A 15317-nucleotide genomic window follows, 5' to 3' on the forward strand; every position below is an offset into this window, starting at 1 on the left:
TTTTCATTCTTCATTTCCAAATATAATGTATTCACATTTTTTTGCCGAACAGGAATATCACTGGCAGACACGAAATATTCTTTAAACGACGAATAAAAAATGTATTTATTTACATCTTCTCTTCCAATTAGTTTTTTATTTTAATTATTTCAAGAGGAATATCACTAGTAGACACAAAATATTTTCCACAACAAAACCAAAACGAAAGCCAAACGACAGCAAAATGTCAGTCGTATTGAAAAACGAGTATCGTTCAGCCTTGAACGATTATCGTTTTACGCAGTCGCGTGTCATCGTTTTTATACGATAATCGTTTTACGGAGTCGCTTTTCAACGATAACGAGCCGATTTAAACGATCATCGTTTTACGTAATAGGCCCCCAGACTTAATATGTGTGGATCGTTGGAGATTCATAGTGAATTTTTGATCTTTATAAAGAGACGAAAATCAATTTTCAATAATTTGCTGCTACGACAAATTCTATTGTAAGATGCACGGTAAAATGAAACTCTCATTTTCCTGGACATAGCGCAGCTTCGAGTTATAAAAAGAAAAACAGCTTGGCTTCATACTTTTTCTTTGTCATTGATCTGACCAATATTTCTTCCATTAGTCAGTATTTCCATCACCATTCACGACGATTACGTTTTTGATGGTAGTAAGGAATAACACCAGCATCCATCAAATTGATCTCGATAGCAAATATTATTTGCAGGATTTTTCTATTTGAATTGAAAGATTTGTGTCACATCAGTCGCTATCTGCAATACAATTTAACTTGCAAGTTTGTTGGTCGAGTCCTTAAATGCATTCCTTGGATACTCATGAAAAGTCGACTAAGTCGAATTGAAATTGTTTGAAGTTCATTCGATAATTCTTGTATGAGCTTTAAGAAGTCCACCGTGCATACATCAACGTGTCCAATATTGGTTCCATCATAACAATTCTCAGAAGTTTACCAAATCCTTTTTCCCCAATCAAATTCCATATAGCATCTTCATCGCCTTAAAATTACCATTTAATTAACTTTAACAAAAGTTTTGTATATAATATGCAATTAAAGTTATGAATAATAAATTCTCTTGAATATGTTAGTTGATGTAAAAAAATACCATGAAGTTTTAATTAAAAAGATGATTAAGACAATATTTTTTACTAGATCAATTTAATTTTTTAACATTAATGAATCATTTATTTTGTTTCATTATTAATTTTTGCAATAATATAAAGAAAGAAATAAGCATCTCAACAAAAACGATTAATCTATTTTTAAGACTATATTTAAGTACCTAAATAAGTAAACTAATTTTAGATAGTCATATATCTTACTTCTATGCAATTTAAAATAAAGGACAAACAATGTAAAACGACTTTATCGAAATCCCATTGCTTGTCCTTGCGTCTAGTACGCGATAAAGGCCACTTTTGCCAAAGATTTTCTTTGATACCCTGCCACTTTCCCAGGGCATAGGTAAAAATAATTTTTTGAAATGAATTAGTTTCATTTAAATAAAACGACAAAGTGTCATTAATTTACTACTATGTGTTACTATGAACTTTCCTGTTTCAAGTTCAATGCTTCTACACTGCGCTTGGGATCCTGAAAAGTAGAAATGTATATTAATACATGATTTAAAATAAACAGTAAGCATTCTTTGGAAGCCTGAAATTAAAATAAGTATTTTGAAATTTAGAAAAACACCTTTAAGAAAATTATTAAAATTATTTTGAGGACATACTCGTATTCCTACTTTATTGTTCGATTTATTAGTACAATATTTTCCACGTATAGTAAGCCATTTTATAATTTTAAGATAAAGGAAAGATTTAAAATCACAACAAGCAAATAACTATTATCGTACAACAATAATTTCCATTCCATAATGATTTCCTTGGACATACCAAAATATTGTTTAGAAATCTTGACAGAATACGAAGATCTTCATTTATTTTCGAATAAAAAAGGTTAGTGTAGGAAAGACTTTTTAAGCAGTATTTACAAACACCAACTCTTGCAAAATTGGAGATTTTAATGTTTATTTTATGTTTTAAATTTATTTTAAACAGAAATTGAAGGTTTTGATCAATATTATCAAAAAAATACTCTTTAAACACATCATATTTTGTTTTCACCGTTTTTCTGTGTTTATTCTTAAAGAATCCTTTGCGGAGATAAACTTTAGAATTTGGAACACTTAGGGTTTCCTTTACTTCTTGTTCCTCGGAGTCCTTGACTTCCTTTATCATATAACTACTAAGGGAATTAAGAAATGTTCCCATTAATTTTGGAGTTTGAGTCTCCATTGAAACACCGAATATACGATCTTTTTCATGAGAACTCAAGCAGTAAGAACCTATTTCTACTGCTAATGGATGAGGAATCACATCAAGTTCCTTTTCATAAAAACTCTGATTTAGTTCTGAAATTTTTTGATCTTGAGTCTCACTTGGATTACTGCAGATCATAATTTGTTTTCTTTTAGAACAAATCAAAGGAGAATCTACGTTTTCGAATTTAACAATTTCTTCTTTATCAGAATCCTCATAGTTAGAAACTGGTAGAACGCAATTTTCTATTGAATGTAGAGGTGCCTTTAAAATAGGCTTTTCTATGTCAATGCCTTCTATGGCATGCATTTCATTTAAACTTTCCTGCAAAGGAACCTGTTTCCTTTGCACTCCTAAAATATCTAAGAGCTTGGTTTGGCGAGTTTCGAACACAAAATCCCTTTCTCTTGTAGGGCTTTCGCGAATTTCTAAGCCAAGATCATTTTCCAATGACTCTTGAGAAAAACTCTTTTTAATATGTTTCGGAAGCTTACACTCATCTAGAACATTTGGGAGCATCGCTGTTGAATTAAACGTAAAGTTAACGTACCAACACTCGCCATTTGACGAACTATCTGTCGTTGATACAAGAGAAGTATTCAATTCAAATCTTTCTCTGCTTTTGCCAAAGGTAAATTTTGAACGCATTGGCCTTTGAGGTGAATTTTCTCAAGTGTTAAGGCTTCGTTTTTGAAGTCTGTTATACAGTCCTCAAAATTTGAGAGTTTAAGTTTGAAGTTTGTTTTCACAGAAGGATTTTTGTGATACATGGAATACTTACCATCCTCCATACTTTTCAATAATCACTCACTTTTTTTTTATAATTTAATTTTTAAATTAATTTAATTTTTAAATTAAAATAGAACATGAACAATCACTCAGGGGTCACCATGAATAATTCTCAAACGAAATAGCAAAACACAACATTCCATTCTGAATATAAGAAACGAACTATTTTATTGAAGTAAATTTAAACTACATTACAGCTATGTCTTATGTCTAACTTACTTCTACAGATAAGAATATTTACATAGATAACAAACTGGATAACGGCGGCGGTGTGAAACAGAGAAATATTTGTTTGTAACATGATCCACACAGATGTGAGTCATAAACACAATCTGTGTGAATCATGTATACAAAGGATCTATGCCATATACTGTCGCCATCCACTTTGAACCTAAATATGTACATAACATCCCTATGGTCATAAAATATTATCTATATTTAAACGTTAGTACAATGATGTATAAATAGATAATTAAACAGGTGGTATCTATAAAACTATGTTTATTTCCATCCGCATTCTCAAATCTAAAGTAATATTGTCGAATTGCAAAAGACACAGTTTTTTTGTAGAATTGTTTTTGTTTTTTCGTTTTTTCATTCCCAATTTTAAACTTACATTTTTATAATATCTACCTTATGGTAAAAAAGAGATGCAAGAGCAGACTGAATAATTTTTAACAGATAAAGGCACGAAGTAACATCCGTTTGTTAGAATTTTGGGTTTTCTATAGTTTTAAAGCAAAGTTCTAAGTATTCACTTTGATTTAGAATAGTTAACTTTTTATTTTGACTATGGAACTAAGTGCTACTTGAGAAAACTTGTAACATATAACAATTTCTTGTTAGTTTAATCTCAATTAATTAAAAAATAATTCAGTAAAGTTTTGCTTAAATAACTTACTTTTTTTTACTCACGTTCTTACTTAATTTCATGAAAGGAAGAAATCTCTTGTATCGTTTTAAAGCAAAATTCAAAGTGATAGATCTGACTTTGAAACAGTAAGTAAAACCCTTTTAATAGATAGATACGAAAAAAAAATTTATACATACTACTAGAACTAGCCAAAAACTAATTTTATAAAAATAAATAGCATCGTTTTATTGAAATTTTCTTTTTTGTATCGTCTTAAAGCAAAATTTTCAACATTAGCTTTGAGAATAGTTAACTTTTTATTTTGATTTTTGACTATGAAACTTAGTGCTACTTAAGCAAAACTTGTAACATATAACACATTCTTGTTAATTTAATCTAAATTAATTAAAAATAATTAAGTGCAGTTGCTAAAGAAATTTTCTTTTTCCTACTCTTTTACTTACCTACTTTATTTTATTTGAATTTCATTCTTGTATCTTTTTAAATCAAATTGATACATCTTATTTTAATTTTTATTAATTTTGAGATAGAAAATTTAACTAACATTTATTCTCCTTCCCAACAGGTTCCAAGAAAATTACAAAATTTTAACAATCATAGCTAGACATCTGAAAAACTACCAGCTACAACATTCATCAGCCTTTTGCGATTCCTCAACTCAACTGAAAGTCAAAATTCGAAAAATGTCACAGTGAGATAACTTTTATTATTTTGTAAATATTGTATGTAAGTTAACATATTTTATGATATTTAATTTAAGTGAACTATCTTATGTTATTTAATTTAAGTTATCTTTTTTATGTTATTTAATTTATTTGAATAAAATAAGTTATTGTTTTTTTAAATTATAAAAAGGCTTGTTTTCTTTAATTTTATGGATTGGTTTTTGGATTTTTCGATTGCGACTTTATGGACATTTTTATAATTGGACTTTTTTTAGTTTTTTCAGAGTTTCTTGAATCTAATGGTAAGCAAAACAGACAAATTCTAAATAAATAACCATTCTCTCCCTAGGAAGTATCAAAGTTTTGGTGGATTTTACCAGGAAAATATTCCTGATATTCTACCAAAGTAGGTACTGGTCGATTCTACCAGGAAAAAAAATTTTTCATGGTATAAGCTACCAGAATTCTGATAAATTTTTACCAGGAAAAAAAATATTCCTGGTATATTCTACCAGAATTCTGATACATTTTTACCAGAAAAAAAAAATATTCCTGGTATATTCTACCAGAATTCTGGTACCTACATTTTTACCAGGAAAAAAAAATATTCCTGGTATATTGTACCAGAATTCTGGTAAAATTTTACCAGGAAAAAAAATATTCCTGGTATATTCTACCAGAATTCTGGTCCATTTTTACCAGGAATACTGGGGAAAATTCTACCAGGAAAAAAAAAAATTCTTCCCGGTATAATTTTTACCAAGAAAAAAAACTCTCCTGGTATATTCTACCAGAAATCTGGTGTATTTTACCAGGAATTCTTCGAAAAATCTCCTGGTAAAATTTACCAGAAAAGCCTGGTAGGAATCTAAAAACCACTTTTTCTGGATAAATTAAGCGGAAAATCTGGTCAACGGTACCAGTTTTTTTTTTTTTTTGAGTGTATAAACCGCTTTTAAATTCTTCAAAAATAACTTTAACTATTATTATTATTTTGAACAGGTCAAATTAGAAAGAACAACCAAAGGTCAACCTACAAATTATTTGGCACCTTCTTTTTCATTTTAAAACAACGATGCATTTATTAGTAATTGACCGTTACAAACTTTGACATCAGAGTAATTAAATTTTTAACCGTAGAAGCACCGTAATTATAATAAATGTTATTTTGTTGCAGGCACTACTATTATTTTGAACACAACTGTATATTGATGACATTTGGAAAATTTTCTTATGTAAACATAGATGGCGTTCTCATAATTAACGCTCTCCACGATGCAAATATGAAAATATCGTATGACAAATATCATTTCTTTAAAGATTCTGTAGAATACTTAGGACATATGATAAAACATAATAGAGTAGTGGTGGATCCCACGAAAGTTGAGACTATTCAAGAGTACCTATCCTCTACAAACCACACTCAAAGAATTACGTTCATTTCTCGGATTAGCTAGTTATTAAAGGAAATTCATAGAAGGATTTGCCAACATAGCAAAACCATTAATAGTTCATTTGAAAGGGGAAAATGGTATGATAAGTAAAAATATGAGTGCTAAAGTGAAATTAAATTAAGACTCTGCAGCAGTAGAAGCTGTCCAGAATTTAAAAGATAAATTAAAAGAACAAGTAGAATTATTCCAACCAAATTTTGATAAACCATTCGAGTTGACAACAGACAACAAATGAAAAAGAACTATTAGCGATTATATGGGCACTTCAGAAATTAAGAAATCACCTTTACCGTATAGCTGAGCTGCGTTCTAACAATAGTCAACTATGACTGTTATGTCAAAAAATATTGTTGATGTGTCATTGTTAGAAATTGTAGGGTTTTTTACAAATCATTTAGGAACGATTTATTGTAAGATATTGTTAAACTGTCAAACCATCAAACAAAATTGTTTTGAGAATACTTTTATTTGCATAATTGAAACAAAAAATTGTGTTTTTTAATCAAAATAAATTCTCTTTCATCATAAAATTACAAAAATCTCTTTTTATTTTCATTTTTTCCGCTTATTTCAAAAGAAAAAAATCTTTGTGTTCGTTTTGAAAACAAAACATCCACTTTGACACATCAACAATCTCATGAATGTTCAACTCATATCATGGAGGTGAGTTGGAAATAGTTACGATTTGTAACTATTTGACACTTCAGAACGAGTTTAGGAACGATGTTCATCTGTCAAATAGTTAAAAATCGTAACTATTTTGTAGTTTAGGAACTATAAAAGTTAACGATAGTAAAAAATAGTTAACTATTGTTAGAAAAAGAACGCACCTCTTATCTAACGATTTATACATTAATATTCGCAACATCTGAAAAGAACCAAAATGCAAAATTGAAAAAATGGAAAAATCTTATAGAAGAATACGGTGCAAAGTTGATGTACAAACCTGGTCATCAAAATGTAGTAGCAGTTGCTCTTTCCAGAACACAGTCTTTAAATAGTTCAACACAGTTATCTGCACATTCAGCAGAAAGTAGTCCTGTTAAAACAATTGAAGTTGTATCAAAAGCTATTAACACCACATTTAAGAACCAAATATTTTTAGGAAAATACAAAGAATTTACAAACAATATTCCCAGGTTACTTAAGACACAAAATAACATATACAACAACTGAACAGTAATAAAATTGAAAAAGGTACTAAACCCAAATTGAACGAATGCCATAAAAATTGATGAACAAAGTCTATTTTATATTGAAGATGAGATCGTCTCCCACTTTAGTTCATACAAATTAGTTATATCAAGAAAAATACTCGTGGACATTACTAACACAGATGAAAAAATAACTACATATTACAAAGTGTAGGTTATTTTTCATTTTTTAACAATTCTCAATATGTTATACGTTTTTTAAGTTTTAATTTTTCGGAATTACCGCGATTTAATTTGTTTATTAAACGAAATGAATCGATTTAAATTTCCCGACGTTTCGACAGGCTTACACTTGTCGTGGTCACGGGTTGACTGTTGGTTTGTGGGTGGTTGTTGTTTTTTCTTTTTTCTCTATGCTTTCGCTTCTTATTGTCTTGTGCGGAGATTGTACCGGTGCGTTGTTTGTGCATTGATTGGAGCTTGTTGTTGCAATTTTTGTGATTGTTGTTGTTGTTGTTGTGAATTCACGTAATCTTGTGAACAAGCAAAACTAATAACATCAGCCTGCAGATTGTTTTGATTTTTGTTTTTGTTTTTTGTGTGTTTTCTGTTAAGCTGTATTGTGTTAAGCAGTGGATCCCAAGCAGAAGAGAGATTAAAACTTTGGTCGCGGTTGAAATTTGAATGCATTTTAATTTCAATTGCTTCTCTTACCAATCTGGGTACATAGTAACGTTCGGCGGAGATGGATTTAGCTAGATCAAATCTGATAAAGTGATCATCATTATAAGCCAAATGCTCACAAATAGCTGATTTTTTAAAAGTTGGCGAATTTTTGCTGGTGGTTTGAAAACAGCTTTTATGCCATGTTTCGATAAAATTCTTCCTATTGCTTCGGAAACTCCTTTTCTGTACGGAAGAAAGGCGCGTTTTTCAATCAGTTGTGGTGAATTTTTTAAAACATTTCTTTCTTTCGGTTTCCAGGAGCGTTTTTTGGAAAAGGTATGTTGACGATACTTTTTGTATTCTCAACAAAAATGATGTTGACATATTTTTCAACCATTTAAATTCTACTCATCCAAAAATTAAATTTACTATGGAAGTGGAACATGAAAACGCTTTGGCATTTTTAGATATCAAAATAATTAAAAAGCAAGATGGAAGCATAGGGCATACGGTATATAGAAAAAATACCCATACCGACCGATATCTACATGCCGCTTCTCACCACCCTCCATCAAATTTTACGTCTTTGGTATCTACTCTTGTAAATAGAGCATATTCAATCTGTGATGGTGAACATCTTAAAGAAGAATTAAAATACGTTGCCGCCGCTCTTTTGAAAAATGGTCACAATTCCAAACAACGCTCCTGGAAACCGAAAGAAAGAAATGTTTAAAAAAATCCACCACAACTCACAGTTGTTTACGTTGTATGGAGATGGCGTCATAATTCAATAACTTCTGAACCACTTGTTCAATAGGGATGAAACTTTCAGGCATAGTATAAAGTTGCAAAATAAATCACCACACCAAACACACCCACTGACATGTTAGTTTTTGCTCATTGAAAAGTCGTTCTGTTTTTGTTTTCATTTATTTTTTTTTTAATAGTAAATTCAGTTTTTTTTTTCAAAATCAAACTGAAAAAGTAATTATTATATTAAAAAAAAATAAGAATCCACATAAATTAAAATAGAATGCATAAATAATATAATAGTAAAATTTTCAATATTATATTACATTTTCAAAATTAAATTTCTACTTTCTCGCCAATTTTTGCTGCCCAAAAATCAAAACGGCTCAAAAAGGCTCAAAACATACAACACTTCAATTGCGCTACTTGTGGTCGATTGTGGGTGTTAAGATTATGTTTTTCTTAAAGCTGACACATCACTCTTTATAACAAACACATTTTTTAGCCTAAGTTAGGTTAAGAACTATTTTAAAAGTTTACTTGAAAATTGACAAAAATAGAAAAAACACTGAAACAGTACATGGCTCTACTAACATAAATACAAAATTAAACATCAAAATTTCACAAAAAAGTAAATAAAATAATCTACACACCTTCCTTCTGAAATTCCATTTCAAAAAACTAATAATAATTTCACTTTTATAAAAAATAAAAATAGTTGAATTTTATCAATTTTACTAACACCTGTTTTCAAGAAAATCGGATTGTCAGCTCACTTTGAAAGCTAAAACAAAACAGATATCACTTCCCTTGTAGGACATAATATGTGTAACAGTAAATGTTGAACTGTTATCTATTGGAAAAAGCCACTTTAGAGAAAAAAAAATACCTTATTTTTTTTATTTTTGTCGTATGGGCGAAACCATAGCGCAACTGAGTGAAAAACGCGCCTTTCTTCCGTACAGAAAAGGAGTTTCCGAAGCAATAGGAAGAATTTTATCGAAACATGGCATAAAAGCTGTTTTCAAACCACCAGCAAAAATTCGCCAACTTTTAAGATCCCCAAAAGATAAAATTCAATTTCAAAATCCTGGAATGTACTCTGTTCCTTGTAGCTGTGGCTCCTCATACATTGGTGAAACAAAACGAACGAATCCTACTACCCTTCAAGCAAGAAAACTGAGTTCAACAAAGAAACTCCGACCTCAGACCGCGAAAATCGGGCTTGCACTCACACACTTGTGTATGAACACAAAGTCGAACGAGAATCGTGGTGAAAAATGAGAAAAGGAAAAGAAAGACAAGGCCAACAAGAGCCAAAGCGTCATTTTGTTATTTTTTGTTGAAGTGTTTGGTCGCGTCGTGTCTCGTGTCGTTGTTTGTATAATGTTATTTATTAATTATAAACAATTTTATTAAATTATAAACAATATATATATTATATATCGCTCAAAGTGTTTGGGTTAAAATGTTGTTTCTTCTTGTGTTGTAGATGAAATCTCTAATGATGAAGAAAAATCTAGAAGGTGAAACATGCGATTGGGTATCTAAAAAAACACCAACAACAGCAGCAGCATCAAATGAAATAAAATGAAAAAAAATGTATTGTATTTCATATTGTATTTATTGTGAAAATTTCGTTTGCCAAAATAAAATAAAAAATAAAACAGTTTCAGTGAAAAAAAAAAATAAATCTTGTTCTTTTTTTGGTCGCAAATGCGAAATGTCATCCCCTTCTTATTCCTCTTTCTGGTAGGTTTTCGCTGCTCCGGCTCAGGTCCGCCTTCGGCTCCGTTTTCTCGGAATGGAGATTTTAACCACACCAATACATATGCAATCGACTTCGCGGTGATTATAATTTCCATACTAATTTGAGCCGCCTTCGGACCAGTTTCTGATCCGAAGTCGGACTCAGCTCCGCCTCAGGCGGAGCGGATTCGGACCGAGGTCGGACCTGTTTGCTTGAAGGGTAGGTTGAAGGAACATATAATATCAATTCAAAAGAACGAAGTGACAAAATCAGCTATTTGTGAGCATTTGGCTTATAATGATGATCACTTTATCAGATTTGATCTAGCTAAATCCATCTCCGCCGAACGTTACTATGTACCCAGATCGGTAAGAGAAGCAATTGAAATTAAAATGCATTCAAATTTCAACCGCGACCAAAGTTTTAATCTCTCTTCTGCTTGGGATCCACTGCTTACCACAATAAAACTTAACAGAAAACACACAAAAAAACAAAAATAAAAATCAAAATAATCTGCAGGCTGATGTTATTAGTTTTGTTTGTTCACAAGATTACGTGAATTCACAACAACAACAACAATCACAACAATTGCAACAACAAGCTCCAATCTATGCACAAACAACGCACCGGTACAATCTCCGCACAAGACAACAAGAAGCGAGAGAATAGAGAATAGAGAAAAAAGAAAAAACAACAACCACCCACAAACCAACAGTCAACCCGTGACCACGACAAGTGTAACCCTGTCGAAACGTCGGGAAATTTTAATCGATTCATTTCGTTTAATAAACAAATTAAATCGCGGTAAGTCCGAAAAAGTAAAACTTAAAAATGTGTAATAACCGTGAAGAAAAAAGTCTAAAATCTAAAAATGTTATATGTTTTTGGAAAGAGCGTGGGAGTTACACTCAAGCTTTGGACGAATATTTATACCTTATGAAAAACTGTTAGATCAGACGGGGAGAGAATTTTCTTGCATCTTCCGAGGAAACCTAAACATTTCTCGGCGGTGTAAAAACTGTGTTCGTTCGACAGGAGGTGGTTTCTAATGCACATACCGAGAACGGAAAGCTGGTCAGTTTTCTCGATGCAAGTACCACTCATGGAAAGTGGCTTGGCAGGAAGGTTTCGCTTTAATAAAAGTAAACAGTAGTATTTTTTGCAGCATTAAATTCTACGCGATTTTGTATTCCCCATTGGACAATGCTATAAAGATCAGAATTCAATGAGCTTATTATATTTAGCCGGGTTTTTATTTAAGAAACCCGGGACGTATAAGTGTCCCGTATTTTGGAATTTGCCCCTGATTATCCCGTATTTGCACATTTTCTGATTTTTTTTACCGACTTCCAAAAAGGAGGAGGTATTCAATTCGTCTGTATTTTTTTTTTATTTATTTTTTATGTTTGTTAACTCATAACTTTGGACGGAGTGAACCAATTTTTTTTGTATTGGAAAGCTGGTGCTTGCAGTGTGGTTTTGTATTGGAAAGCTGATGCTTGCAGTGTGGTCCAGTTCTGGCTATAGAATCTATGAGAAAACCATAAAACCTAGTTTCGATCCATGGAAGTCGGTTTTTTTTTGATAAAAATGATTACACTGTGATAGTTCAAAAAACCGACAGAGGGCTCTTATGTCTACTAAAGATAATTCGAGTATGCTGAACACAATGGCGTTCTTAGTTTTTCTGGATTAGGTCAAATAAGAAAGATTTTTGCGTTTGAAATTTTGTTTGCACATGCCAAAACTGAGGGTATAAAACACCATATATTTTCCAATTTTTTATTTTTTATCGATGAAAAATGACGCGAAATTTATTTTTTTTGGAAGTATTATTCGTAAAAGAAGTTATTTGAAGAAATCTGTCGAATAACTATTTAAATCATTATTTTATGGCAAAAAACGTCGACTTTTCTTTAACTTTTTCTTACATTTTTTAACTATAAAGGTACAAATATATGCGAAAACTCAACATTTTTTTGTACACACCTTTTATTTGTTAGTACTCTGGAATATTATACATATGTAGATGTAGATATTTAATTAAAAAATCAGGCATGATATCAATATTTGTATTTAATTTTTTTTAAGTTCAAAAAATCATTTTTTTTTTCAATTTGTTTTAAAATTAAAACATATTTACTATTACTTCCATCTGCATTATATGAGCTCACATACACAACACATAATTGTGATCGTCACAGTTCATCTTTAACTTACGGGGGTTTTTGACTTAACCCTTAACTATAGTGGTGGGTCCAGGGGACCCACATCAACTTTTAAAAAGTTAATAAAAACCGTTGAAAATGAATTTTCTCTTTTTTTTTTTTATTTTTTTATTTTTTTTTAAATTGTTATCTTTTGATGCTTAAAAACAAAATTTATAAAAAAATTCAATTTTGTATTTTATTTTATCATTTCAAAACACCACAAATTTTCACCACTATAGTTAAGGGTTAAACGAACCCCGTTTAACTGAAGAAAATATTTAAAGATCAGAAAAGTGTTTCAGATAAGCGGGGTTTTCTCTTAAGAGGGTTTCTCTTAAGAGGGTTTTTATGCTACTTGAGCCCATGGGCGTTTTGCCCCCTTTTGATCTTACCTGATATTCTAGAATATGTTTTTTACTTAAGGTTCAAACCTTTAAAATTCATTCTTTCACAAGAAAGTACTCTTGAATAATCAACTTTCATTATAAAGAATAAGTTAAAAACTTTAACTATCTCACGGTTAAAAGTGCAACTTACTTTTAACATAAACGGTAACGATTTGTTGAAAAATCACAAGAGTTTCGGCGTTTCAACCAAACATGCTCATACTTTCAGACATGGTCGATCATACCAAAAGCCACTTTTTCATATTGCAAGGTTTGCCAGTTTTATTATTATTTTTTTTTTCATACAACATAGTAAGAAAACGATTTTGCCCCCACTTTCCCTACATATGTATTGCATTTAAACTTTTTGTAATTTTTTATTTTATAAACTAAAAAATTAAAAAAAAACAGTGTTTTACTGCTACTTTTTCACTCTTAAGCTTAACCAATATTGTAGATAGGTAGGCACTGCCTATTCGTATTTGTAAACAAAGCCATATTCTATCCTGAAATACAAGATCAAATCGCTGCATTTTAATTTAAGTAATACGAAAAATATTAGAAAAATTGAAGAAAAATCGACGTTTTTTTGCCATAAAATAATGATTTAAAATGTCATTCGACAGTTTTTTTTTCAAATAACTTCTTGTACGAATAATACTTGGAAAAAAAATAGATTTTCCATCATTTTTCATCGATAAAAATCAAAAATTGGAAAATATATGGTGTTTTATACCCTCAGTTTTGGCATGTGCAAACAAAATTTCAAACGCAAAAATCTTCCTTATTTGACCTAATCCAGAAAAACTAAGAACGCCATTGTGTTCAGCATACTCGAATTATCTTCAGTAGATATGAGAGCCCTCTGTCGGAAAAAAAAAGTTCCATTTTCGAACACAGTGTTATTTATTCAAAATTTTAAAACCTTTGAACCGAAAACAAGAAAAAACAGTCTTTGGTTGATTTAAATTAAAAGTTTTTCTAATAAGTCTCCAAAGTCAAAAAATTACTTGGACAGTTAAATGTCAGTGAAAAACGATTGAAAACTCTCCAAATATTCTAATACAGTAAAGAATTTCGGTGGTTAAATGTGCATAGTAAATGTGCATCGAAAAACTAAATTTTCGTATTTCGTCGTGCTGGTTTTATATGAAAATTTTCAATTTCACTTCAAGACTAGGCTTTAGTTTTAAAATTTTTTTGTCATTTTGTTTAGTTCCAGCTTGTATTTGTCGAGTTGAAAAGCTATATCAGGAAAAGTATTTTTTTTTATTGAAAAAATATTTTTTTAGAAGTTAGGTACCTATTATAAATCCGCTTTCTTGATTTTGGAAACGACTTAAATGATTTCAATGAAAACGCTCCCATCAAATCGTTTAAGAAATCATCGTATCAAAATAAGGAAATTATCAAAACTCATTTTAAAAAAATAAAATTTTTATTTTTTTTGTGAAAAATCAATATTTTCAAAACGATCCAACGAATTTTTTATCTGTCCCAGGTTTCGCTTCTAGAAATATGGTCACCGTAGGTATAAGGCACATCAAATTATTCAATCAAAAACAACAATATAATATATTTTTTTTACATGGACTTACATTATACCACTTTCGAATATAAGAATTCTTGTCTTCTTCAGTGTTCTTCTGGCAGATGCAATGAGGTTATACAATGGTCGGAAAAATACTTTGTATTCAGTATTTTGACAAAATGAACATTTACTGATGAGAATAATCTGTAACGGTTAAACATAAAATTAGGAAGTTGACGGTAATTTATTAAGTATATTATGGTGAATCTCATGATGGTCAATGTCAGTTATATAGTTGGTATTATGCTTCGAGGCTGCATATTTTGTATAAGAAGTACTAATTTTTTAGGTAAAGGTAAGGTAATGCATTTTACGTGTTTCAAGCACGTATAAAACTGACAGACTTGTTAAGGCCCCGATTTGTAAAAAATTGGGTAAAACGGCGGAACTTAACATTGAAATTAGTGGAAGATGCACTAATTTCAATGTTAAGTTCCGCCGTTTTACCCAATTTTTTACAAATCGGGGACTTAACAAGTCATAATTTCGGTATGTCTGTTAAAAAATCTATGGAGAACTGAATTTATTGCGGGAAACTAAAAATTACCAATTATGAAAACACAAAAACATAATTGTACTCTTCAAAATTTAACATAAATGGACAAAAACTGAAAAAATGCACTAAAAAAAATTACGCATTTTGAAGAATTCACTTTAAATCGCGGATTGAGTCTGAATTTGGAAATGCTATTCTTTCAT

The 15317-nt window shown here is 30.5% G+C and overlaps 1 protein-coding gene across 1 annotated transcript; it reads right to left on the minus strand.

Annotated features, from left to right (window-relative positions):
- Positions 1–1614: 1614 nt before the first annotated feature.
- LOC129907426 (uncharacterized) lies at positions 1615–15060 on the minus strand. Its single transcript, XM_055983640.1, has 3 exons — positions 12894–15060; positions 7058–12670; positions 1615–4654 (listed from the first exon to the last, which is right to left on the minus strand). Exon 3 carries the CDS (start codon positions 2975–2977, stop codon positions 1835–1837), a length of 1143 nt encoding a protein of 380 aa, XP_055839615.1. The 5' UTR covers positions 2978–4654; positions 7058–12670; positions 12894–15060; the 3' UTR covers positions 1615–1834.
- Between the last annotated feature and the right edge of the window lie 257 nt (positions 15061–15317).

The sequence above is a fragment of the Episyrphus balteatus genome, chromosome 1 (genome assembly GCF_945859705.1).
Source record: "Episyrphus balteatus chromosome 1, idEpiBalt1.1, whole genome shotgun sequence".
NCBI classification, from domain to species: Eukaryota; Metazoa; Arthropoda; class Insecta; order Diptera; family Syrphidae; genus Episyrphus; species Episyrphus balteatus.

Excerpts from the sequence above, each read along its gene's own strand:
- LOC129907426 (XM_055983640.1), bottom strand. The coding sequence starts at position 2,977 with ATGCGTTCAAAATTTACCTTTGGCAAAAGCAGAGAAAGATTTGAATTG.